Source organism: Maylandia zebra, linkage group LG6 (genome assembly GCF_041146795.1).
Source record: "Maylandia zebra isolate NMK-2024a linkage group LG6, Mzebra_GT3a, whole genome shotgun sequence".
In the NCBI taxonomy this organism is placed as follows: Eukaryota; Metazoa; Chordata; class Actinopteri; order Cichliformes; family Cichlidae; genus Maylandia; species Maylandia zebra.
Genome location: NC_135172.1, coordinates 6,436,022 through 6,463,729, shown reverse-complemented (window position 1 = coordinate 6,463,729; position 27,708 = coordinate 6,436,022). Strand labels below are relative to the sequence as shown.

General features: G+C 39.8%; 2 protein-coding genes across 3 annotated transcripts in view; both read right to left on the bottom strand.

The window, feature by feature from the left end:
• The window catches only part of zgc:172076, a 40,501-nt gene extending 32,927 nt beyond the window's left edge, over window positions 1-7,574 (bottom strand). The window contains exon 1 of one of the 2 annotated variants that reach the window (XM_076884580.1): window positions 7,391-7,574. In XM_076884580.1, coding sequence (XP_076740695.1) covers window positions 7,391-7,574 — 184 coding nt within the window. The remainder of the gene's footprint in view (window positions 1-7,390) is intronic. The other variant, XM_076884582.1, reaches the window with a different exon arrangement.
• A 735-nt stretch (window positions 7,575-8,309) lies between these two features.
• Window positions 8,310-27,036, bottom strand: traf5 (Tnf receptor-associated factor 5). The gene is made up of 11 exons (XM_004572626.4): window positions 26,915-27,036; window positions 25,144-25,439; window positions 24,761-24,824; window positions 22,815-22,916; window positions 22,366-22,530; window positions 21,993-22,070; window positions 21,357-21,431; window positions 21,178-21,270; window positions 20,563-20,703; window positions 9,572-9,737; window positions 8,310-8,896 (listed from the first exon to the last, which is right to left on the bottom strand). Exons 2-11 carry the CDS (start codon window positions 25,434-25,436, stop codon window positions 8,310-8,312), a joined length of 1,764 nt encoding a protein of 587 aa, XP_004572683.2. The 5' UTR covers window positions 25,437-25,439; window positions 26,915-27,036.
• Between the last annotated feature and the right edge of the window lie 672 nt (window positions 27,037-27,708).

The window sequence follows — 27,708 nt, the reverse complement described above, 5'->3', positions numbered from 1 at the left end:
TGTAATTTTGATTGTTTTCTGTTGTCATTATGATTTATGTTTTTCATATTGTTAAACATCCTGCAAAACAACCTGACAAAACAAACAACCTGATTTAATTTCTCTAAATCTGAAAGTGGCTATGCAGCGACATTCCCCATCCAAAAATACCATAGTGTGAAAAAATGTTTGCCACCTTTCTGTTTTTCTGTATGTTTGTCACACTTAAATGTTTCTGATAATTATAAAAATGTAAATATTACATAAAGATAACGCAAGTAAACACAAAATGCCGTTTCTAAATGAAGGTATTTATTATTAAGGGGAAAAAAAATCCAAAATTATATGGCCCTGTGTGAAAAAGTGATTGTCCCTAAATCTAATAACTTTTTGGACCACCCTTAGCAGCAACAGCTGCAATCATGTGCAATAACTGGCACTGGGTCTTTTACAGCTGTGGAGAAATTTCCATTATTTTTGCCCAACAACATCCTGGGTCAACATTGAGCAAGAATTTGTTCTAGATCTTCCCTTAAACACTTTTCTATATTCTTCAGACACCGAGATATTAAAAAAGAATACAACAAACCCATTTTTGAAAAACACAATTATAATTTGGCATGCAACACATAAAAATTTCGGCGATCCTCCAACGCTTTCGCAATTCACTCCTATTTGGGGTAATGAAAAGTTTACTCCTGGTAAAAATGATGGAGGATTTAAAATGTGGAAAATTGAAGGGATTCAAAAAGTTAAAGATCTATATGCAGACAGCATGTTGCTCACTTTTGGTCAGGTCAAAAAATATTTAATACCCCCAAAGCACTTCCTTAAATACTTACACACATAGCAGACAGATCTGGCTCGGATCTGGTATCAAGCCGGCACTGCTGGCTGACTTCCGGCATGATAAGACGTATGTCATCCAGATATGGGCCAGGCCTGTCTATGTAATGACATGCCATATCTGGCTTGATTGTGGTTTGGCTTATGTGGCCCAGGCACATAGAAAACAGGTGTGGCCCGGATCCGACATCAAGCTGGCACTTCTGACTGACTGGTGTCACGGCAGGGTGTATGTCAACCAGATGTGAGGAAGCACTCAGTTTAGAGAAAGTGTGTGATTGGGTGAATGTGGCATGTTGTATAGAGCACTTTGAGTAATCTGGGAGACTCGAAAAGAACTATATAACAATCAGTCCATTTACTGTGCGAACAGAGTTTTGTCATGTTACTTTTGCACTATTATGTTCCGACACATGTTGTTATTACATGGCTTGATTGAGGTACACATTAGGCTGACATCTGGGGCCAGAGCTGAAACTGTTCTGGGCCAGCACAGGGCCAGCAGTGTGTCTACAACTGGCGTTGTGCGGGCCACATCTGGCAAACCTGATTTGGGCCACCAAAGGGCCGTCATGTGGGCCCTGTGTAAGCAGATTGTGTGGGTCAGATCCGGGCCATACCAACTTTGCTATGTGGGTACAATTGAAAAATTATATGTCATCAAAAATGCAACAGATTCCTGACCTTCCACCATTACAAAAAATACAGGAGGTATGCATTGAGAATACAAAAGGGAAGGCTTTCTTTCTATGTATTATAACTTATTGATGCTTTCCTCAGCCAAAGACTCAGCCATGTTAGATGCATGGAGAAGGGATAATCCAAGAGGACATAGATGAAAGTGATTGGAACCAGTCTTGCTTAAAAGCACAAAAACAAACAATAAACATGCGCTTTACACTTCTCCGATATAAATGGATCATGAGAACCTATAAAACACCCATCAAGCTCCATCATATGTCCAATCACATTTCAGACATCTCTACTAAATGTTAAGTTGAAAAGGGAACTCTTCTCCATGTGAATGTCCTAAAATCCAGGAATTTTGGAAAGATGCAATCAAATGTCTGTCTGAAATGTTTAAGGTAAAAATCCCTTTAAAAGGTAAACTCTGTGTACTTGGAATATCCAAGGGAATTTAAACAACTGGCAAAACAGACTAAATTACTGGACTATGGACTACTTAAAGCCAGAAGAGCCATTGCACTATGTTGGAGGAGTATGGATGCTCCCTCCATGGGACTCTGGAAGAAGGAAATTGCAGACTCTCTAGGCCTGGAAAGGCTAACATATATTGCCAAGGGCAAACAATTGGACTTTATGAATATGTGGAAGCCATACAAGGATATGATAGGGAGTGGAGGTGGAGGCTGTTCATGAGAAAGAAGGGAAAGAAGAAGGGTTTGAAGTGTGGATGGGTGTGTGAATGTGAGGATGTTCAAACATTTGTTTGTATTGTATAACCTTAGTGCAGCGTTCGATACTGTCGACCATAATATCCTATTAGAGCGATTAGAACATGCTGTAGGTATTACAGGTACTACACTGCAGTGGTTTGTATCATATCTATCTAATAGACTCCAATTTGTGCATGTAAATGGAGAGTCCTCTTCACACACTGAGGTTAATTATGGAGTTCCACAGGGTTCAGTGCTAGGACCAATTCTGTTTACATCATACATGCTTCCCTTAGGCAATATCATTAGAAGACATACTATACATTTACACTGCTATGCAGATGACACCCAGCTCTATCTATCTATGAAGCCAACACACACCAATTAGTTAAACTGCAGGAATGTCTTAAAGACATAAAGACCTGGATGGCCGCTAACTTTCTGCTTCTTAATTCAGATCGAACTGAGGTTATTGTACTCGGCCCTGAAAATCTTAGAAATATGGTATCTAACCAGATTCTTACTCTGGATGGCATTACCTTGGCCTCCAGTAACACTGTGAGGAACCTTGGAGTCATTTTTGACCAGGACATGTCCTTCAACACACATATTAAACAAATATGTAAGACTGCTTTCTTCCATTTGCGCAACATCTCTAAAATTAGAAATATCCTGTCTCAGAGTGACGCTGAAAAACTAGTTCATGCATTTATTACTTCCAGGCTGCACGACTGTAATTCATTATTATCAGGATGTCCAAAAAACTCACTGAAAAGCCTTCAGCTAATCCAAAATGCTGCAGCAAGAGTACTGACAGGGACTAGAAAGAGAGAGCATATTTCTCCTGTTTTGGCTTCCCTTCATTGGCTTCCTGTTAAATCCAGAATTGAATTCAAAATCCTGCTCCTCACATACAAAATCTTAAATAATCAGGCCCCATCTTATCTTAATGACCTTGTAGTACCATATCACCCTATCAGAGCACTTCGCTCTCGCTCTGCAGGCCTACTTGTTGTTCCTAGAGTATTTAAAAGTAGAATGGGAGGCAGAGCCTTCAGTTTTCAGGCCCCTCTTCTGTGGAACCAGCTTCCAGTTTGGATTCAGGAGACAGACACTATCTCTACTTTCAAGATTAGGCTTAAAACTTTCCTTTTTGCTAAAGCATATAGTTAGGGCTGGACCAGGTGATCCTGAATCCTCCCTTAGTTATGCTGCAATAGACGTAGGCTGCCGGGGGATTCCCATGATGCATTGAGTTTTTTCTTTCCAGTCACCTTTCTCACTCACTATGTGTTAACAGACCTCTCTGCATTGAATCATATCTGTTATTAACCTCTGTCTCTCTTCCACAGCATGTCTTTTATCCTGTCTTCCTTCTCTCACCCCAACCGGTCGCAGCAGATGGCCCCGCCCCTCCCTGAGCCTGGTTCTGCCGGAGGTTTCTTCCTGTTAAAAGGGAGTTTTTCCTTCCCACTGTCGCCAAAGTGCTTGCTCATAGGGGGTCATATCATTGTTGGGTTTTTCTCTGTATCTATGAAGCGCCTTGAGGCGACTTTTGTTGTGATTTGGCGCTATATAAATAAAATTGAATTGAATTGAATTATAAAAGAAAATTTCAATAAAAATATATGAAAAAAAAGATAATTTCTTAGAACTTGCATAAATTGAAAATTATCAACATGTTACATTTTAAGTAATAGAGTGAATTGAGATTAATTCATTAAAATTGGGAATTGTTCATCCAGGAAATATTTGCAGTGCTATGCCTGTTTCCTTTGGCAGCCTCAAGGCTTTTTGAATGATGATGCTGTAAAGCTTGGGACACCTACAGTGGTGTGAAAGAGTGTTCCCCCTTCCTGATTTCCTAGTGTTTTGTCACACCTAAATGTTTCAGATCATCAAAAAATTGTAAATTAAAAAAAAAAGTAAATACAAAATGCAGTTTTTAAATGAGCATTTCACTGATTAATTAAGGGAGTAAAATCTTCCAAACCTACCAGGTCGTGTGTAAAAAAGTAATCGTCCCTCTTTTTAAACCATTAATGGTGATAACCACTTTTAGAAAGCTGAGTTCAGTTTCACTAAACAAACGCGGGCCTGATTACTGGCAGACCTGTTGAATCAAGAAATAATTTAAATAGATAGCCATCTAAAGCAGTGGTGGCCAACTCCAGGCCTCAAGAGTAGGGATGGGTACCGGCACCGGTTCTGACATAAACGGTAGTAACCAGACCGAAAAGCAGCGCACATTTCGGTACTTTATTTCGGTGCTTTTTTTTCCTGAGATGTCATACACTTTGGATTCTAGCCAATCATTTTACCTTTCCTAGGATAGTAAGCAGGCCCAGGTACGTACATTCTTTTAGAGCAGAGCTACAGATTAAAAATGCCCAAGGTGAAGCGGTCAAATTCTGGCTGTACTTCACAGCAAAAGTTGCAAACCCAGCAGCCTGCAACAACTGCAACAAGGTGATACTGTGCAAAGGAGGTAACACCTCGAATCTGATGAAACACCTGGCGACGTATAGCATTTTGTTAAAAGCCGAGAAATGCGCCGTATTTGATAGCTTGAGCGATACCATAAATCCCCTATAGCTGCAGAAAAGGCTAACATTGTTATCTTTTTACAAAAAAACAGCTGAACATGAGAGGTTTTTGGACCAATTTTGTGTTCTCCATTCTTTAAGCACCGGTTCGAGCACCGGCACCGTTTCAAAAGTACCGGTTTGGTACTGGTATCGTATAAAACCTAAACGATACCCATCCCTACTGAAGAGCCTTGAGGTCCTGCAGGTTTTAGATTTGTCCTTGATCCATCACAGCTGATTTAAATGACTAAATTACCTCCTGATCATTCTGGCTTTACTACAGCACAAGACACTTTAACATCTTACCTACGCTATGTACACTAGCTGTAAATTTCAAGATTGTTCTATTTTATCTTAATTTATACAAAGTATATAACTCACCCACTTGCACATAATGTCCTCTTTGTATATACTCATTCACTGTATATAAAGTTCTCTCTCTCTTTTTTGCATAGTCGAGGAGCGTATCAGGTCACATTTCACTGTGTTGTACTTGTATAACTATGCACGTGACAAATTGAATTGAATCTTGAATCTCAGTGCAGTGACTTCGGCAATGGAGGTCATGAACATGGTCCATTTGGACTCAGTGACCCGGCAGGTCTGTCCAGCATCCACCTGATCCAACTCACCACTGGGTGGTGATCAATTGATAGCTCAGCCCCTCTCTTTACCCGAATGTCCAGGTCTGGTGATATGATTACAAAAATCGATCATCGACCTCCAGCCTAGGGTGTCCTGGTGTCACGTGCACTTATGAACACCCTTATATTTGAACATTGTGTTTGTGCTCTATTGCTAACACAAACAGACAGAGGGCAGCCCTGCCTGGTTGACTGCTGTAAATTAAAGGGTTTTGACATGTTATTGTTAGTTAAAACTTGCACTGTCTGGCTTGTATACATGAACCAGATCCATTTGAGAAATGTTTCACCCAGTCCATATTTGGGGAGCACCTGTAAGAGATAGATCCATTCTATTCTATCAAAGGCTTTGCATGCATCTAGTGATAACAGTGGTGTGTCATTATTGTTTTTGTCATACAGTACATTGAGGACACGTCTTCTATTGTGATAGCCTTGTCTCGTTTTAACAAAACCTTGTTGATCGTCTATTATCAAATTAAGCACATATTTATCCAATCTCCTAGAAAACGCTTTACACAAAATCTTTGTATCACAACCCATTAGTGATGGGATTTCCGGCTCTTTTTAGAGAACCGGCTCTTTTGGATCGGCTCACTAAAAAGAGCCTTTCCGAACCGGCTCTTCAGGTTTTGTTGCTTCAGTTAATTTATTATTAACAATAATATAAAATTATGCACAAAAGGAATTACTAATGTAAAAAAAAAAGTGGTTTTATTTATATATGTTTATATAGAAATATATGCGGTGGCCCCTAGAGACAAAACACGTACAAACTCCAAAACACATTTCTAGCATGAACTGAACTTCCAAAACAGAGCTACCTAGATCACTTAAATTACACAATTGAAAGCATGAAAGCATATGTGTATTGTTTGTGTATTTATACACAAGCATTCATATATAGTCAAATAATTAAAAAAAAAAATGTTCATTTACATGTTACTACCACACACCAAATCCGGTCGTTGGTACTTGCTGGCTTGTGTAGCCACTAGGTAACAAAAGCTCAACACTGCCCCTAGCATCCTGGAGCACTTCTGTTGTCTTTTATACGTGTCTTGGAGTTTGTACGTGTTTTTACGTGTTTTGGAGTTTGTACGTGCTTCAGAGTTCGTACATGATTTGAAGTTTGTATGTGCTTTGTCTGTAGGGGCCACCGTAAATATACTTTTATTTATTCACTCCACATAAAATGTAATAAATAAATCATATAATACAAAAATCAACTATTCACACGTCGTTCACGTCAAAGAACCGGCTCCAAGAGCCATTTCGTTCGCAACCGACCCATCACTACAACCCATAAGACTGATTCCCCTATAAGAGGATGTTAACGGAATGTTAACGTTCAAAATGTTTTCTTTAGTTGTCCTCTTCATAAAATAGTATCAGATTGTGTACTTAAGATAGACAAAGTAAGGAAAAAGGAGATGCAGGTTTGCACATACATTCACATACTCACACACACCAGATACAGAACTTGTAAACAATCTCTGATTGAACATTTGCATTTACTTATCAGAAATGCCTCCCCCTTCCCTTGAGCAAAATATTTGGAGGGTGTTAATCCACATCACTGAGGAGTAACTAGTCAACGCAACCTCACTAAAGCCCCATAAATCAGACAGTGTCTACTAATCATATAAAGGTACTAATTTGTTCCATAATAAAATAAAGTTTACCCTCGATAGCAAAAAATAATGACTTAATTAAGGCTCAGCTGTTAGTATAGATCCTAAAACAATTCAGATTAAACTTAGAACGAATATGCGCTTTAAAATGTCCAGTTATGTTGTATTAATTCAAACTCAAGATTTTATCTGTCTCTTGTCAATGACTCTGTTGCTAATCAGTTATGTAGGAGCAGGAGCTGTCTCATTAAATGTCTTAAAGGTTAACCTGTTGTTTAAGTAACTTGTCCTTTACGACTTACTGATCATGGGCATCTTCTCATGTGTCCTTTGGCAGATTCTTATAGAATTTTTCAGCTTCTTGAGGTGTTGAGAAAAGGTGGATCTTTCCATCGTACAGGATCCTGGGCCTATAGGGGTTGTGCTGGAATCCATGGAAGGCATTATTATCAATAAGCAGCTTGACAACCTGGTAAAAATCCCCATAGGATCCTAACCATTTCCGCAGACAGATCCTATGCAAATGTGATCTTGTGTAATTTGTTGTTTTCTTGCTTCCCAATACACCAGTTCTTTTTCTTGGAATTTTAAGAAACCAATGAGCACCGCTCTGTTCTGTTTCCCGGGGGCTAGCGTGCGATGTATTCGTTCCAGTGTGAATGACTTGTCAGGCGCTAGCCCCAGCATTTAGGTAGCATGTTGTTAATAAAGTCGAAGAGTGGTTGTTTCCCCTCTGCTTCCTCTCTTATGCCAAAGATGCACAAGTTCTTTCATTTTACTCGGTTTTCTAAGTCATCTGTTTTGGCTTCAAGAAGTAGGATTCTTTTGATAGTTCAGTGATGTTTCTGTTTTTTTCAAGTGTGCTTTCTACCTCAACAATGCAAGCCTCAGCCTCCTCGATATGAGCCGCCTGGTTCAATATGTCTCAGATTTGATTTGAACTCATCCAATACTTCATCTGTGTTGTGTGCTGGATTTGGTGCGGTTGTCTTAGTGCCTGTCTTGCGTCTTCGGGAAAGATTTCACACCGTTTGACAGATGAAGCTTTAGACATTTCAATGCTGTATATTCCAAACCACACTAACAGCGTACAGTTTGTACGCTGTCTTAGTAGCAATCCCGCTATGCTGCCATCTTAAGGCTGGGCCACATGACCCCATCCCTATGGTATATCTTTGTTAATATTGTCATTTAAGCTTATCATCAGATAATGAAGAAATTTTACAGCTGCTCAAAACCTGTCATATCCACCTTAGCTTTCACAAATAGCGTGTTGTCTTTAACGTACAGAGCATTTTGGGGAGTTTGCAGCATATTGTGGGAAATAAAGCAAGGAAATCCAACAGCAACATTGGTCTGGGATTCAGGAGTGGGTTGTTGGAAGCATTTGGTGGTAGGGTCAGGTCTGAAGCTGAGACTCCGATGGTTAGAGGCACCACTTTGGTCCAGAACAGAGAGAGACACAGTCTGTCTGAAAGGCCATGGCAGAAGAGTGTCAAAGTCTCCAGGCATGAGGACTACATAAAGTGACAGGTGAGTACCTCTTCCCTCCCCATCCCCATTCAGATAGGCTTTAATGGCCATCTTGTATCCACAGCGTCCAGTGTAGAATGGCACACTTGTCAGGCATGACAGCTGACCATTGGCCTCTGCCCCACTCCTCTTCCCAAAGTCTTCAATTTTCCAGATCAACTTCCCATCATAAGATGTCACTTCAAGCTCCTGCAGGTGCTTTTTATTGAGATTAAGTTGAGCAGCATGAAGATGTAGGAGGCCTGAGTGACGCTTTAAGTTCTCCTCCAAGGTTCCTGGTTGAAGAACATAATAAGATCATTTAGCGAAATCCTGAAATATTCTTTACTGTCTAGACACGCCCAATCATTGTTGAATTATTTTACTGTTCATTTAGTTCAGAAAAACAGAGTAATAACCACCAAGGCTGGATTAACCTTTTCAGATTCCAGATTGTGATTATGAAGATAACTGTTGGTTGCAGCCTTAGTATCTTACCTCATTTCTTTTATGTGTTAATGACTTTATCCAGAAAGTTTATAGTAAATGAGCTCAGACTAAACGACATCCATAAAAGTCCATAAAGGGTCCTAATCTGGTATTTTAAATTTCAAAATCAGAAGCACAGACTGTTGGAAGGAGGACAACTGATATTTTTCTTCATTTTATATTGCATCAATGCAGAAATTACTCATTGTTTCAATTTACGATTAAGAACGTTTTTCATGTTCTTGAAAACATGAAAGTAAAGAAAGTGGAGAACTGGAACCTTCTCTTAACCTTGTTGAGACAAGTGGTGGATGGTGAAAGATATTACTGGAGGATCGCACCAGACTACTTGACATTGTCTAGCTACAGTCTCTGTTGCTAAATGAAGACAGCATATTTCATATCTGACCAAGTAACAATTTATTAATACAGGGAAGACGCTGTTACATTTACTGTGGTAAAGAGGTCTGAGGTTCAGTTACCTAGATGCTCTCTAAGCGCCTCAACTTCAGACACTTCCTGCATCGCAACATCCAGAGACTTCCTGAGCTGTGCTAGCTCCTCCAGATGAGGACGAAGCCCCCGAGACACCTGCTGGAGGTCCAGCTGGACAGAAGATAGGGTATCCTCTTGCCTTCTAAGAGTTCTCTGATAATACACAGACAGACATGGGTACAGTGGGGTAATTTGTGTGTTTATTTACATCAAATGTAAATAAAACATTCTCTAAATTTTATGGTAGTTAAAATTAAGAAAGACAGAATATAATCAACAAAAAAGAAAAAAAATTTCAGAAAAAAACATTGTTATCTGGCATCATGGGTAGATAAAATTGGGTATTATCAGCATTGCAGTAAAAATTAATGTTATGCCTTTTAATGATACTGCCAAAGGGAAGAATGCATAACGTAAACAGAATTGGTCCTAGCACAGAACCCTGTGAAACGTGTGAAGAGGCCTCTTCTTTTACATGAACTTGGAGTCTAGTACATAGATATGTTTTAAACCACTGTAGTGCAGTGCCTTTAACACCTACAGCATGGTCTAATGAAATATTATGGTCAACAGTATCGAATGCTGCACTGAGGTCTAGCAGGACAAGAAAGCTGTTCATTAAAGCTGTTTCTGTGCTGTGATGAGCTCTGAAACCTGACTGAAACTGTTCAAATAAATAAGTTATGTGTCCAGCAAACTTGCCTGAGTGGAATCTTCTCATTTGTCTTTGAACCTGGTCATGAGTGAAAATGATAGGTGGGGGAGGGGTGTCAGGACTTTTACCCGAAGCTATGGTGCCATGGGGGAGGGAGAGAGAGTGCTGTGGCTGTGGATTGCACACTGACTACAAGTAAGTCAGTAGGAGGGTGAGCATTTATGGCAATGTTGAGTCTGTTGAAAAACAGATTCAACTCATTAGCTCTGTCCTCACCGCCCTGTCCTCTGTCCTCAAGTCTTGTGACTCCCTCATCTTTAAGATAAGATAAGATAACCTTTATTAGTCCCACACGTGGGAAATTTGTTTTGTCACAGCAGGAAGTGGACAGTGCAAAAGTTATGAGGCAAAAATTAGAATACAATAAGAATAAATACAGTACACAACTGTACAGAATAGAATAAAATGAAATACTATATACAGTAGAATAAAATAAAATAAATATACAATAAGATAAAAATAGAATACAAATACTTTAGAGGCCTTCCTCACTCAGAGGGGAAGACCAGTACCGTTTAAAGATCCAGTATTGGCTTTCATACAAGAGACCTGGTTTAGAGCTCATCAATTTATCAACACTAGCCCCTATCTTACCTCTAGAGCCTCTATCTGGTATAATAAGAAAATATTAATTGGTAAGAAACCGTTCAGGTGGGAGGCTTGGTTTAGGGCAGGTATCAACCAGGTGGGGGATTTATTTGGGCAAACTGGCATGAAATCATTTGTGGAAATCAGACAAGAATGTAATCTGGATCCAAGGGAAATTTGGAGGTTTTTTCAAGTTAGACACTGTATTAAAGCCATTTTGAACAATAACTCAGACCCTCCATCTAGTATTCAGGAGGTGTTTGCAGCTCCTGGTATCAATAGAATCAGAGCATCCAAATTCTATGGGATCTTCAGAGAGGCACACTCTCCCAATTTGGAGGGGCTGAGGCAGTGCTGGGAGAAGGATCTGGGAATTCAGATTTCAGGGGATAGTTGGAAGAAGCTGGCTTCATCATGGTATGTTTGCTCACGTGAAGCACAATCTCAGCTTATCCAATACAAGTTGCTTCACAGAAATTACTGGACTCCCAGTAAGCTAGTCAATTTGAAGCTTGCTTACACTGACACCCGCTGGAAATGTCAGGAGGAAGCCGGGACCCTAGTTCATGTTGTATGGATGCCGGAAAAATGATTATTTGTGGGATGGGATCATTAACCTTGTGAATGATCTTTTTAATCTTCACCTTTCTAAGTCTCCAGCTTTGTGTGCCCTGGGTCTGTTACCTGACAGCAGTATTCTCACTAGAAGACAGAGACTATGGGTGCGTTTGGCTTTCATAACAGGCTGCAGGATAAGGCACTGGAAATCATCCAGCCCCTGTTGTTTCAGGGAATGGTCTGAACAAATGTCCAAGATGGCATTATATGAACAGGTTACGTACAGAGTTAAGGGGAGAGAAGATATTTTTGATCAGGTTTGGGGTCCCTTTTTGTTGTACATCGACAATGTCTCTTAGATAATGTGATACGTTGTTTTTTTTTTTCTTATTTTGTTTTCCTTATGTCGTTGTCATTGTTGTTGTTGTTCTTTTTCTTTGACAGCCAGTAGAGGAAAGAAATTGGTCAAGGTCGAGTTTAGTTTCTAGGCACCTGGGTGTTCTGCCCCTTTTGTTCTTGTTTTTGCTGGTGTTTCCCAGTAGGCAGTTTCTTATTTTGTTTCTTCTGGTTTTTTTTCTTCTTTTTTTTCTCTTTTTTCTTTTGGTTTTCTTTAGCTATTGTTAGCTCTTATTTGTTTGTTGCTGTTAAGACGGAGAACTGACAATATTATTACTCCCGTTGTATATGTGTATATGTTTCTGTCCATCCAAAACATGAATTAAAAAAAAGAAGATAGTAGCCATCCAAAATTCTACTTCTCTTTCTTCTGAAAGACTAATTATTATTATTATTATTATTATTATTATTATTATTATTATTATTTCCAATGTAGGTGAACTGAGAGTTAAAACAGAGTATGCTTAACATGTTCTACTAATTTGAATTGTTCTACTCAATTCAATTTTAGTTATATAGTGCTAAATCACAACAGTCACCTCAAGGTGCTTAATATTGTAAGCTTTCCCTTACAATTTTAAGCACCTTGAGGTGACTGTTGGGAAAACCTACATCTACACCAAACGTAACAGTTGTCTTATTCAACCAATGACTATTCAAGTAGTGGGCTTCCAAAACAGGTCAGCAAGTCAGCAAAAGTTATGGCTGAATTTAAAAAAAATCCACAATGGAAAGAGATTATTTAGCATGAACCTCAAACCAAAAGTGAGATTTTGAATTCTAGCAATGGTCCACTTTGTTTTCATTTTTCATTAATATCTAACATTCTTTGCCAAATATATCTACCAGCCCACCTCTGCACATGTCCAAACTGTGAAAGTCTGCCATCAAAGAGACTGGAGGCCTCCAAAAAATGCTGATGAACTTCTTGATAATATTTGGAGTGATCTATGCATTACACCTACACTACTATAGTTATCCCAAGGACTGAACACCGCTGTAATCATTCCGAGTACAGGGGTCTGGAAGCTGGTTGTCATAGTACTGGGTCTGTGAAATTTTTTTAAGTTATATTATTTGAATTATTGTTTTCTGCTTGTATTATATTTATAGTTCCTAGTTTCTGTTTTGTTTCTGTGCCTCCCCTGTGTTCCTGGTGTCATGTATCTGTTGAAGGTTTAGTTCTGTATTCTTGTTCTCTTTATTTTGTCTACGTGTGTTGTATGCTTAGTTCTGAGTCTTAGCACTCTGTCACTATGTCTTCCCTGTGTTCCATATCTAGTTACTTTTGTCTCTGTGTTTCATGTTTCCTTTGTTCCCGAGTCTCAGTCTGTCAGTCTGTGTCCGTTTCATGCTTCCTATTTTATTTTGATAGTCCTTGTCCTGTGTTCAGTATGTTGAGTTTAGCTTCCCCTTTGTCTCATTATGTTTGATTATTCCCTGCTCTCCTCCTGTATCTGAGTCCCTCATTACTAAATACACTCCCTTGTGTATTTAAGCCCTGTATTTTCCTCTGTCCATTGTTCCATCATTAACAATGATTTATGTATCCTCAAACTGTGTGTGGCTGTTTCAGAGATTGAAACTCTCCCAAGAGGCTGAGCCATCTCAACCTCCTGCAGCTGTTTCCACCTGGGAGCTCTGCCAGCCTTCTCAGATGAGAGCTAGGGTGAGCCGACCCAGACACCTTCATCATCGGCTAAGAGCTTGGGCACAAACAGCCCCAGCCTCCTCCTCTGTCAGCTGAGGGCTCAAGCGAGCTCATCCAGCCTGCAAAAGACTTAACATTTCTGCAGGCCGAGAAGCATCCTGAGCTGGCTTTGTGCCCTGCGCAGCTCCAGCTAGCTTCGCCTCACCCAGAGGTTTCCACACCTGCTGGTTTGATGTCTGTTTCCACTGGAGGCTCAGGAGAGCTGCTCCAGCTGATTGCGGCTTCCAAGCCACCATCCGTCTCCGCCGGGGCCTTAGGATAGTCCGCCCAGCCATCACCTGCTCAACTGCCAGTGGCTGCCATGTCACCTCCAGCACAATCACCAGCACAACCATCTGCAGGTGCCACACCACCGCCTGCAGCTCCATCACCCATAGCTTCCATGCTGCTGACTACTGAATCATCAGCTCAACCACCTGCAGCTTCTACGCACAGTCTCCCCCATCTCCATCTCCACCAGAGGTCAGTGCGCCGTCTGGTCCTGCCTCATGTGGTCCTGCCTCATCTGGCCCTGCACACCAGCCGTCTCCCAATGGCTGCCAAGTCGCACTGACACCAGCCACTTTCCACACCAGCACTTTCTTTGCCATCATGGCAGCCTTAGTTTTGCCTGTACCACCGCTGTTTCCCACGCAGTCGGCCTCCGAACCTGTTTTGCCACCGCTGCTGCTTCCCACATGACCCCCAGAACTGTGTTTTTCTCTGTTTTTTTCTGAGGAAATGATTTTATTTTCTTAAATAATTTCTTGAATAATAACATCACATTGTGTTATTGCCGGAAACCAAGAAAATGTCCAGGTATTTGACTTTTGTTTAATTCAAAAGACTGCTTGAAAATTGAGTTTTTCTAAATTGGAAAAGTGACTCTATTGTGCTATTCCTTTTAAGTTATAACTTTAAGTAGCAGGAACTGAATATTTTTTAATTTATATATTAAATGTGCTAATTTACATCCAGATCAAACTGGGTTTGTGCCCCAGAGGTTTTCCTTTTTTAACGTTCGGAGATTGATGAACATTATGTATCATAGGCATTGGGGGACTTGCAAGATCGCAGTACTGAGCTTAGATGCTGAAAAGGCGTTTGACCAGGTCGAGTGGGCCTATATGCTTGGGGTACTGGTGGGGATGGGTATCGAAAACCGGTTCTTGTTGAGAACCGGTTCCCACTGTTTCAATTCCTTGGAATCGTTTGCCATTTTTGCAAACGATTCCCTTATCGATTCCAGTTGCCCCGAATGACGTCATCACGTTGCGGAGCGTCATTTACCTGGCAGGAAACACGGCGCGTAAGCGGCTCAAACGCTCAAAAGTTTGGTTATACTTTACGAGAACGGATGACAACAGGGCAACTTGCAATACTTGCAAAGTAGATATTTCATTTAAGGGAGGAAACACTACGAATATGCAAAAGCATTTGCTCACAAAACACGCGATGACCTTAAATGAATGTCGTGTTTTTAATTCCGCTCCGGACTCGTGAAGCTCAACCCAGCAGCAGCGGTAACGTTTGCACGTCCTCTCCCGTTAATGCGGCAGGTAAATAATCAACTAACAGTGCATATTATGTTAGCGCGATCTGCCTTATTACAAAACCTGCCATTACTGTGCTTTTAGGTGACCGTGATGAGAGAGACAGAGTCTGGCTCAGATGCTAGCAGCTCTCGCTGCAGTCTACCGGTAGCGTCTCCTTTCAGGCCAGGATAGACGAATGACACCAAGCAGTGACTAAGTTTGTGGTAAAAGGCTTGCACCCATTTGCCACAGCAGATGCCCCGATTTTCGGTAAGTGAATGTGTTTAATTGTAGGCAGGGACATTACTGGATATTCTTGTGTAATTGCCACAGAACAATTTATGTTATACTTTGTTATTGCTACTGAAGAATATTTATTTTATTATTTTACATTTACAATTTTTTTTCCTGGGGACCCTGTGACACCCCATTGAAGAGCCGTAGGCTGGATCTCTTAAGATCTCACTGCTGGGTTTGTAAGGCCATGTTACTCCTAAATTTCTATCTTGTTCAAAGAGAAGATATAAAACAAAGTTCTAAGCCAGGGGTGTCAAACTCAAACACACAGTGGGCCAAAATTCAAAACTGGAACAAAGTTGCGGGCTAACGTTAATATTTATTGAAATATATTTATTGCTCCAGATATAAGAATGAATCTTTTCTTATGGACTCAAACACGTTTTGCTGAAAAACTGAATATGGAACAAGCAAAGCTTAATACTAAACAATATATATATATTAGCTGTATAATACCAGTAGGCCAGCTCTGATAGTAATTTGGTATGGCTTCGCGGGCCAAATGTGATTAGGGGGCCAGAGTTTGACACCTATGTTCTAAGCTAATCGACCTTAGTGTTCTCCTTTTTTAAAGAGAATCGATAAGAGAATCGATAAAGAATCGAATCGTTAAACAGAATCGAAAATGGAATCGGAATCGTGAAAATCTTATCAATACCCATCCCTAGGTACTGGAGAAGTTCGGTTTAGGCGAACAGTTTATATCATGGGTTAATATGCTATATAGACATCCCACTTCTTCCATTCTCACTAACCAAGATAGATCAGCGCCTTTTTCTTTACACCGCAGGACACGACAAGGCTGCCCTTTGAGGCCTTTGCTCTTCTCAGTTGCTATTGAACCTCTTGCAGTAGACATTAGGAATGAGCCCTCCATTGACCCTGTCCGATTGGGGAATATCAAGCACTACATTTCTTTATATGCGGATGATGTTGTTTTGTTCTCATCAAATCCTGAGTGATCTGTTCCTGTACTATTGGATCTGGTGAGGTCATTTGGTGAAATCTCGGGTTATACAATTAACTGGCAGAAGAGTGAGTTTGTGGCTTTGACTGCAAACCTGGAAGTTGAGTTTTTGAAAACTTTGCCTTTTAAAATTACAGATAGATTGAAATACTTGGGTGTTACTTTGCCTAAGGATCATAAATTGATCTTTAAGCTGAATTATTCTGCACAAGTTGAAAAACTGAAAAAGGAAATGGAGGGCTCTCCCTATTTCCATGGTAGGTTTCATTAACATAATCAAAATGGTTTCTCCTCCTAAATTCTTATATCTATTTTTATATATTTTTGCCGACTCAGTAGTATTACCATTTGTTTGGGGCTTTAAAACTCACAGGATATCAAAAGTTCATCTATGTAAATCCAAACTTAAGGGGGTTTTAGTCTGCCACGTTTTCAGTCTTATTATTGGGCTGTGAATGCTAGAACTCTTGCTTACTGGCAGGAAGAGTACAAAAAGGTCATGTTTGCTAATACCCCGCCCCCGGGTGGTTGTAGAGAGTGATGCTCTTCTTCTTTCGTCTTCTAATCCGCGAACCAAGGTCAATAATTTTATAGTTTTAAACTGCGTTAAAATCTTTAGTCAGATCAAAAAAGGTTGTGCACTACCAGACACTTCGATCCATACTCCAATATATCGTAATCATGCATTTCCACCCTCATGTTTAGATGCCTCTTTTGAGGTCTGGACACAGAAATGTATATTTACTCTTAAAGATTTATATATTGATAGGCAATTTGCATCATTTACCCAGTTGCAGAACAAGTTCTCTCTCCCTACATCACATTTTTTCCATTATTTACAGATAAGAAGCTATGTTCGTCAGAGTATCCTCAACTTTCCATTTCTTCCGGAGGAGGAGCCAATTTTTAAGCTCCTTCTGAGCTCCCCGGCTTCTAAAAAGTTGGTCTCTGGTTTTGTGAATGGTTTTTCAGAGTATTTGACTTTTAAATCTGACTTTTTGAAGACAGCATGGGAGGAAGAGTTTGGTTTGCTATTTGGAGATGAGGTTTGGGAGAGGAGTCTGTGTAGGATCCATTCTTGTTCTATAAATGCAAGGCATCCATTAATTCAATTCAAAGTGCTTCACAGACGTCATTATTCAAAAACTAATTTGCATAGGATTTTTCCTTCCATTAGTCCAATATGCGATCGTTATAAACTTGGAGAAGGCTCTCTTACCCATTTATTCTGGACTTGTCCCAAATTGCATAACTATTGGTTAAATGTTTTTCTGATATGTACAACTGCACATTAGAGCCACCCAATAACTGCATTGTTTGGATCCTCCTCTTCCCTTTTACACCTCAGCTCTGCTGCACAAACTACAATTCTGTTAGGAATGGTAATTGCTAAGAAAATTATCTTGGCTCTCTGGAAGTCTGACATTGTACCTCGTGGCTGGCAGAACTGATTGCTCTACTGCATATGGAGAGAATTAGGTATACATTAGAGGACAAACTTAGTACGTTTTTTAATGTGTGGCAGCCATTTTTAGATCATGTATTAAAACAAAGTCTTCTGATCAATAATTCAGTCTACCACCCTAGTGTTTTATTTTTGTAGCTTGCCAGTGTTGAAGTAGTATCTTTGTTGATGCAGTGTAATTTTTTGCCTTCTGTTTTTTTGCCCTTGCTGTTGTGTTGTCTGTTTTTTTTCTTTATATCAAAAATCTTAATAAACTTTTTTTTTTTAAATGTGCTAATTTTATTGCAGTCAAAAGGTACGTGTCAAATGTATTCAAACTCTTGAAGTTCTTATAAGCTTCAACTTAAAAAAAAATTAGGTTCTGGTAACTTTTGGGGTTTTGCAGTATAGTTGAACTTTAAGGGGCCTGTTTTGGGTTTAACCTCTTTGGGTTTAACTTCCAGTGTCCGCTGTTTTAAAGTGAATCTGGAAAGTATTTACAGTGCTTCACTTCCCTATATTGTCATGTTACAGCTAGGGATGGGTACCGGTTCTGACATAAACGGTAGTAACCAGAACAAAAAGCAGCGCACATTTGGTGTTTTATATCGGTGCTTTATTTTCCTGAGATGTCATATGCTTCAGATTCTAGCCAATCATTTTTCATTTCACATACGTTCTTTTAGAGCAGATCTACAGATTAAAAATGCCCAAGGTGAAGCGGTCAAAGTCTGGCTGTACTTCACAGCAAAAGATGCAAACTCAGCAGCCTGCAACAAGTGCTTTAAGGTGATACTGTGCAAAGGAGGTAACACCTCAAATCTGATGAAACACCTGGCGACGCATAGCGTTGTTTTAAAAGCCGAGAAATGCGCCGTACCTACTACGGGTGGTTTGCCTGTTATCGGACTCGGAGTTAGCAACATCCCCCAAAAACCTGAAGAGGAGAGTCCTGGCCCCTAGCCCTGCCAGTGTAGCAGAAATGATGATGATGGCAGCAGCAGCCGTTCTTCTCTGCGTGAGTAGCTTAATGTTGTTCGTGTGTAATTTACGTTGAGTAGGCTAACCACGTTATTACATTAATGCATGTAAGGTGAACTAGCAAACAGCGTTGTAGTTACATGCGGCTTCTTGTTTAATGGCAGATACTCCCTTCACCCTGGCCAAAAAGGGTAAAATGACCAAAGAAAAAGTGGAAAACAGCTAAACATGAGAGGTTTTTGGACAAAGTTTGTGTTTTTTCCATTGTTTAAGCACTGCTTCCAGCCAAGAGTGATACCATATATGCCCCATAGCTGCAGAAAAGGCTAACATTGTTATCTTTTTACAAAAAAAACAGCTAAACATGAGAGGTTTTTGGACCAATTTTGTGTTCTCCATTCTTTAAGCACTGGTTCGAGCACCGGTTCGAGCACCGTTTAAGCACCGGCACCGTTTCAAAAGTACCGGTTTGGCACCGGTGTTGGATAAAACCTAAACGATACCCATCCCTAGTTACAGCGTCATTAAAAATGGATAAAATTCATTTTCAGCCTGAAATTCTACACACAATACCATTAATGACAAAGTGAAAAAAGTTTGCTTGAAACTTTTGAAATTTAGTAAAAGTAAAAAACAGTTGTACATAGGTATATGCAACATTTGCTCAATACTTTGTTGCAGTACTTTTTGAAGCAATTACAGCCTCAAATCTTTTCGAGTATGATGCAACAAGTCTTTTTTTCTGCAGTTTCTTCTTTGCAGAAAATCTCAAGCTCTATCATGTGGGGAGGAGGGATGGGGAGTGTCAGCGCACAGATCTCTCTAGAGATCTGCAGTCAGTTTCAACCTGATCTGTCAATCAGGTTCGAAGTCTGGTCTCTGGCTGTACCACTCAAGGATATTTACAGAACCGCCTCTGTACATTGCTGCATTCATCTTCCCCTAAATGATGAATAGTTTCCCAATTCCTGCTGTTGAAAAAAATCTCTATAGCATGATACAGCCAACACCATGCTTCACTGTAGGGATGGCATTGGGCATTGAGTCTGAGTCACAGCCCTTTGCAGCATGTCTTCCCCTCTCTCTCACCCTTTGCTTTCCTGTTGATTTTTCACTCTCCCTATCAAAAAAGCCAATTAAAGGCCAAAAAACTCTATGGGATGTTATATAGACAGTGTATTTCCAAATCATGTCCAATCAGCTGAATTGACCACAGATCAAGCCAGTTGTAGAAACATGATCAATGAAAATAGGATGTACCTGAACTCAATTTTAAATGTTATGGTTTTGAATACTCATGTAGGTGTTATATTTCTTATTTTCCCTTTTAATAAATTTGCAATAATTTCAAGCAACCTTTTTTTACTTTGTCATTAGGCAGCATTGTGTTTAGAATTTTAAGCTAAAATATCAATTCAATCCTATCCCCGGGCGCCTGCTTAGTGGGCTGCCCACTGCTTCACTGAGTGAATGGGTCAAATGCAGAGAAAAACAAGTAATTTCCCCATGGGGATCAATAAAGTATCCATTATTATTATTATTATTATTATTATTATTATTATTATTATTATTTGGAATATAGCTGTAATATGACAAAATGTGGAACAGGTGAACTGCTGTGCATAGTTTCCAGATGCACTGTAAGACAGAAAGTCAAAGAAGCTCCTCAAAGTTTAAATATAGCCATTACGAAAAAATAAAAGTAAAACTGAAATAAAATTCATCAGCATCATCCTGACTACAAATATGATAAAAGTAAAGACAGTATATGGAGAGTTGACAAGTCAGATTGTAGCCGTGTTTTAACCTGAGCCATGGAGACCGCATGCTCATGATTGCTGCTCAGCTGCAAAAGTGGTCTGAATTGCTTCTGCAGTCCAGTAAGTAGCAAAGTGTCTGTCTGGACCTCCTGCTCCATTTCCAGCGAATCCTCTTGGAAAACTTCCATCTGAGACAGGGAGAGAACAGTCAAAGGTAAACACACAGCTTGTTGTCACATTTATCTCTTAGACATTTATCTTGTCATCTTATTCTAAATGAGCTATGCTGGTGAGAAAATCTTGGATATAATCCTTTGAATACTTAATGTAACTTTTTCAAGTAAGAGTTTATTTTTAATAATATACTAAGTTACTTATAAAATCAGAATATTCTAAACTCTCACAAGAAAAGAAAAATATGTTATTGGAGAAATCTTGATTATTATTGTGAATTATGAGTTTTTCTGAAACGGAGCAGATTTTTTCATATTTCACGTGCTATTCTGCAGGAGCCTACACATTTTGATTCCTTTAATAACTCCTGGACCACTGTCAACATGAGCTTATATGTGAACCTCACCGTCATGCCTCTAACCCAATGACTGCTGTTATATATGTGTACTGTTGTACAGTATCAATATCATTATGTAAAGTGGAAATACTTGTTTCTCCAGGTGGGTATTGCTCCTCAGGACCAGCAGCATGTGGTGATTGATAGCTTTGTCTTCATGAAGCTTGGCATTCCTTCTTTTACCCTGTGAATCATAGCATAACAGGAAAAAAGTCACTTGATCTTAAACGTCCAAGCAACCAATTTCACTATTTCATCAGTTGAACTAACCTGTACAGAGCAGCCAAATTTCTTAAAACAGCAGTCATTGTTAACTTCAGGACATAACTGTCTATGACTGGTCAGCTGGAAAGCAAGAAAAGAAAAAAAATCAGGTTACTAGATGACTTTGTGGAATACTTAACTGATTGGTCAGCAATTCTTGGGGTCTGTATATGTGAATCAGAAACTGTTACATCAGCTTATACTATATATAACTACAGCAACAATGTCCTTTTAATAATTTTCACAATTTTAGACTCTGGTAGCACTATAGTGCTTTTTTTTGCTAAGCTGTCCACTGTTTTGTATATAAATGATGTATATACTGAATGCAGGGGATGGGATATACATAACTGCCAGTTATTTCAGATTGTGCCACTGACGTACAAGAGTTGCTATTTGAATAATGCGGACATATATCTTCTTGGTTAAAGTTGATCTCTTTCCTCACCCCCATCCTTCAGTGATACCCTTCTGGTTTTGTTATGATGTCTGATTTAGTACTAAAACTGAGAAAAAACTGAAACAACCAACCAGCTCTGGTAGAATATTTGTGTACTACAGCTGGTTGTTTGTTTGAAACAGCAACAGTTAGATGATGGCTGTTCCTGCAGAGCTATGATGTGATTCAGAAGATGAGCTCACCTTGTGTCTGGGGACCTTTTGGGAACAGCCTTCAGGACAGTCTACCTTCACATCTGGACACAAGCTCTGCACATGATCCTATGGAGCACAGAGTCACCACAAAGTCACATCATAAATTTATACTTGTACTGTATTTTAAGAGTAAATTAGTTACACTTCAGGAAGAGAAGCATTCAATTAGATTTTGGCTGTGTATTTTCGTTGGTGAGATAAAGTCCACCCCTGACAGCAAATGAAATCCTTTAGTAATTAGCACCAATCCTGACCTGAGAAAGCTGGACCAAGAACAGCTGGAAAGATTTGGATCACCATTCTCAGTGGTAAAAGAAAAGGTGCAGTTGTTCCTCTTCTGTGCTGTGTCAGTGGACTTTACCTGAATGAGGCTGAGCTGGAACAGCTGCCTGCAGTGTGGGCAGGGTTCCCTGCGGTATGGACAGATGTTGGTCAGGTGTTCTTGCAAGTGCCTCCTCTGTAACACTGCAATGCAGCCTGTATTGGTGCATTGCACTTGCTCATACTGACATGACTTCAGGTGCTCCTGCAGGGAGTGAACAGATTACCTCAGTTGTATAGATCTGAGCCAAACATGACTTCAGCTATTTGAAAAACCAAAGAGTGATATTGCAGTGGCAATGTCCAAAACTTCAATAGTCTTGTTATCAACACTAGCACACAGATTTTAGCTAAAAACACCATGCTCACCTTATTTCTGCTATGCAAAACATGGTGTGTCCTTGTGGGCCAGAGAGTCAATATGCATATTTAGCATGAACATCTAATCTAATAAGTTGTTAGACTACAATTTGCATATATAGAGTTTACCTGCAGATTGTTTAATGTGAAAATAGTCGTGCATGCTGGGGCATTGGTGCAGTACACTTCTAAACTGGAAATTTCACGTTTGCAGCAGTTATCCTGGAAAACCTGCATGGAAAAAATATTTCTTATAACTTCAACAAATCAAAAGTGCATTTTCAAACTAACACTGAAATTTTCAAACTAAAACTGACAACACCGTTTGCATGTGTCGTCATGTGTTGTCAGTGTATCTTTTCCTTCTGTGTCCAAGAGCTCCACTGATGTCCAAAAAAACATAGAACCATACTGTTACATTTGAGAGCATGGTCAAAGGAGCTTGCAAAGAAAAGCGTCTGGACTTCTTTAAGTTGCTTGAAGACGTTTCACCTCTCATCCGAGAAGCTTCTTCAGTTCTAAGGTCAAATGAAGAATGAAGAAGCTTCTCGGATGAGAGGTGAAACGTCTTCAAGCAACTTAAAGAAGTCCAGACGCTTTTCTTTGCAAGCTCCTTTGACTACGATGACCTGGATGACTGAGAACCTTCACAGACATTTGAGAGCATGGATTTTCACTACCTTGAACACACACAGTCACTTCAATTCAATTTTATTTATATAGCACCAAATTAAAAAAAACAGTTGCCTCAAGCTGCATTGTAAGGTAAAGACCCTACAATAAAACAGAGAAAACAGAGGAACCCCCCCCCCAGGAAACCCCCAAATGCTTTGGTGACAGCGGGAAGGGAAAACTCCCCTTTTAACAGGAAGAAACCTCTGGCAAAACCAGGCTCAGAGAGGAACAACAATCTGCCGCAACCAGTTGGGGGTGAGGGAAGGAAGACAGGAGAAATCACACAAATTATACATTATTTAACCTTAAATCTTGACCTGACTGTGGTGCTGAAGCAAAGGTCAGTGAAATTTTCATTATTCAGCCACAAACACTTCTTTATCAACTAGCTCAAAAAACTCATTGAATAATAATGAATGTATGCTATGACAAAGTAAAACATGTACTTCTTCACAGTTAGTTTCACATAATGGCAAACAGACTGATTCTTAAATCTTGCTATTGTACTCTACATGAGTATTCAAATCACTTTATGCAACTCATTTACTTTTATATGTCATTGTTTGCAGCTGGTCCTCTGCTTTACTGTTTAGATTCTGTACTTTCATTACATAGGTTTTGGCCACTCAGGTAGCTAATTTAAGAGAAACATTCTACTGTACACTACAACTATTAGAGACACAGCAAATATTGTTGAAACCTCAGTGTTATCGCTTAAAAAACACAGGCTCTTGTGATGTTAGTCTATGTGTATGAAGAAGATATTGTGTTTATTTAAAAAAAAAAAAGACAAATGGATTTAATTTATTTATTGCAATGATCTGTTTCAATTTGCAAGAGACAGTCTGACCCCACCTCTATTCTATGTGAAAATGTAAATATTACTGTTGTACCATAACCACTCTTGACCAGGGAGATGACATCAGGGTATCAATCATGTTTGTTGACCCATAGGCCATTTATTTTGCTATATGAATCTTTTACATTTGCTTCTTTTTTTTCTTTTATTTGTTTTTTTTTTAAAAAAGGTCAAACATATCAGGTAAAGGTGGGTGTATAGCAACTCACTTTTAGTTCATTATTTGAGGCCCACTTCTTTCCAGTAGCAGGACACTTTATTTTCAGTTGTTTCAGTGAGAGACAATCCTATATATTATTACAATCCTGATTAAATAAAAAATCTTAATAATTAATTTTACTATGAAAATAAATGTTTCTATTAAAAAAAAGTTTGTTTTATATGCTGTCAATTATAGTTCTTATGAAGAAATTCTGAATCAGTAAAAATTGGTATTGGCATGTCACACTTGGACCTGCCAAGAAAACCGTAAATGGCACAGCTCTAGCTTCTGCAGAAGCTAAAAGTCTGCCTGACAAATTACAGCTGCCCTCTGTCTCACCTCAGTTGTTGTGATCACAGCTTTGTCCACTGGGCAAACTGGGTTGGACGGTGATGAACTCTCCCTGCAACACCAAGCACAATGACCCAACCATACATTTTTTAAGGAGGACATGTGTTAAAATAAGTGTGTTTTAAGGTAGACTGTGTCAGTAAGGGTGCTATGTCAACCAGCTCATGTCTTAAATTGACTGAACTTTTTTAATAGATGGACTGTAAGACCAATATGTTTAACTTGAACAGCTTTTCTTTTAGTTCTTTTCAATTTCACGTGTGTTTTTTGGGAGACTATATCAAATTTTTTACAAGGCTTGTGTCAGTATAAATGTGGTTTTATGTGAACTGTGCCAGTGTGTGTGCATCTTAAGGTGTACTAGCTCTTACAATAGTCCTTGGAGACAGTGGAAGCAGTAGATGTGACCACAGGAGTTTTGCTGGGGATTGAGCACCACCTCTCTGCAGATTGGACAAACAAATTCCTCCTTCAGCTTCAACACAAACTTTAACCTGTGCCTGATGGAAGCCAGCTCTGAATCCCAGGAGACTGTGGGGCCCGACAACCTCCTTCTGGATTCCTCAGACCCCAGCCTCGGCTCTTCGGACCTCAACGAGTAGGTCTCAGAGGGAATGCTTGCCTCCTCCGGGGATCCTCCCTGATTTGTATTTGCTGTTGCCATGAGCTTGCAAGAGGCCAGAATAAAGAGCTAGTACAGGTGATTGAAATATAGAAATATGATATAGAAAATTGTGCAGTGCAAAATGGCATCACTACGTTGGGGGTTGCCACAGTGGATCATCTGACTCCAACACACCCTATGCTTAGCATCCTCCTCTGTCACATCAACCCTCTGCATATACATCCATGAATCTTCTCTGTGGTCTTCCTCTTTTTGTCCTGCCTGGCAGGTCTATATTCAAAATCCACTGTCTCCATTTCTAATATATCCACTATTCCTCTTCTGCACATGCCAGCCTTGTCTCTCTAACTTTGTTTCCAAACCACTCAACCTCAGGTCTCACTACCATTTTGTAAATCTTTCCTTTCCATTGGTATCACTGTCACAAATCACACCTGACACTAATCCCAACCCACTTCTTCACCTCTCTTGTCCACAATGCATTGCTTTCAATGGTTGCCCCCAGGTTTTTAAACTCATCTACCCTTACTATCTCTGACACCATAACATGCTTTCCCCCAAAGTCCATCCATCCATCCGCTACCGCTTTTCCTTTTCAGGAGCCTATCCCAGCTGTCGTAGGGCGAGAGGCGGGGTACACAGGTCGCCAGTCTGTCACAGGGCTAACACACAAGGACAGACAACCATTCCTACTCACATGTGACAATTTGGATTTTCCAATTAACCTATCCCCACAAACTGCATGTCTTTGGACGGTGGGAGGAAGCCGGAGTACCCGGAGGGAACCCACGCAAACACGGGGAGAACATGCAAACTCCACACAGAAAGACCCCGGCCTGATGGTGGAATTGAACTCAGGACCTTCTTGCTGTGCGGCAACAGTGCTAACCACCGTGCCACCGTGCTTTCCCCCAAAGTCTGTAGCATATATAGTAATACATGTAAAAAAAGAAAAAAAGAAAAAAGAAAAACAAAACTATAGGCAGAGCTTTAATAACAAATCCAACTTCTACAACGCATTAGGAAATCATAACTAAAAGTAAAGTATTTCGGATCAATCATCCCGTTATCATAAAAAGAACAAGACTGTACATTTCTAGGTGTGTGCGCACAGTTACAGCACACAGTGGGGCGTCATACACAGCACATGCTAATGATAGGTACACGTGAACTTTATCTTTGCCGCTACTATACTGCTATGAAACCGTAAAAACAACGTTAATTGTGCGTTAAATGTATTTAAAGTAAAAGAGACAGAGGTCGTTGTGTTGTCTGTGCTCAGTCTACTGGGGAATCCCCGCTGCTGCGTCTTTCTTTACATTTCAGCTCAAATTAATGCTCTGGAGGCCGTTTTACTTACTGCTATGCTTCTCTCAAACAACTTTAAGCACCTTTCGGATATTTAACGCTTTTATCCTCTGAAAAGTTTCGAACGCCAGATGTTCCCTCTGAGCACCACGGCTGATTTACTTTCATTTTCCACTGTGAGTCCAAGCTTCAGCGTTTGGTTTTCTTACCTCAGTAAGTGAATCTCTCTGAAGACATTAAAACACTTCAAGACAGCGATCCATGCAGTCCCAGCATGGATCAATGTTAATGATCGCTATTGATGATCCTATGATAGGCAGCGCAGCCGTAGCAGCAGGAGAAGGAAACGTTAATGCAGGAAGTGATTCAACAACCTGCTGCTGCCCGATGCTATAGGCCTATTGCAGCTCACACGAGGTAAGAAAAATCGTTTCATTCAAACTGTAATGAAAGGCAAGTTACAAAATTAATATCAACCACTGTTGGAAGAAGTACTCAGAACATTTACTCAGATTAAAATCCAGTAATCTAGATTGATATGCTACATCACTCCAACGAAATACAGCGTACATAATGAAGTTGCAGTGCAACTCTAAGGGCTCTTCTCTTGAATCTGTCTGCTGTTACCGTAGGCTACTTTTTTTTTTAACTGTTTAGTGAGATTTTTGTACATTTTTACGCTGGTGACACAGAACTATACCTGCCACTTACACCATTTGAACCTGGTATGTTGGCTGTCTTTGTGAAATTCAGAATTGAATATCAAATAATTTCCTCCGGCTAAATTTCACCTCAGCGGCTTGATTTTTTCATTAGAGCAAAGAGATCGGATCACAATGCTCTCATGTTGGCACCTTTACGCTGACTCCCAGTGTATTTTATAATTTACTTTAATATTTTATTGGTTATTTTTAAGTACCTGCTCATAGCGACATCCGGAACCTGTTGTTACCCAGTACTAGTAGAGATCTTGCAGACTCTGAAGGAAATCAGGTCGGCGGAA

Coding starts and splice junctions, on each gene's coding strand:
- traf5 (XM_004572626.4), bottom strand. CDS start 25,436: ATGGCAACAGCAAATACAAATCAGGGAGGATCCCCGGAGGAGGCAAGC. Junction 21,432..21,992: donor AAAAGGTCCCCAGACACAAG/GTGAGCTCATCT, acceptor CTTGCTTTCCAG/CTGACCAGTCATAGACAGTT. Junction 21,271..21,356: donor AATTTGGCTGCTCTGTACAG/GTTAGTTCAACT, acceptor TATGATTCACAG/GGTAAAAGAAGGAATGCCAA.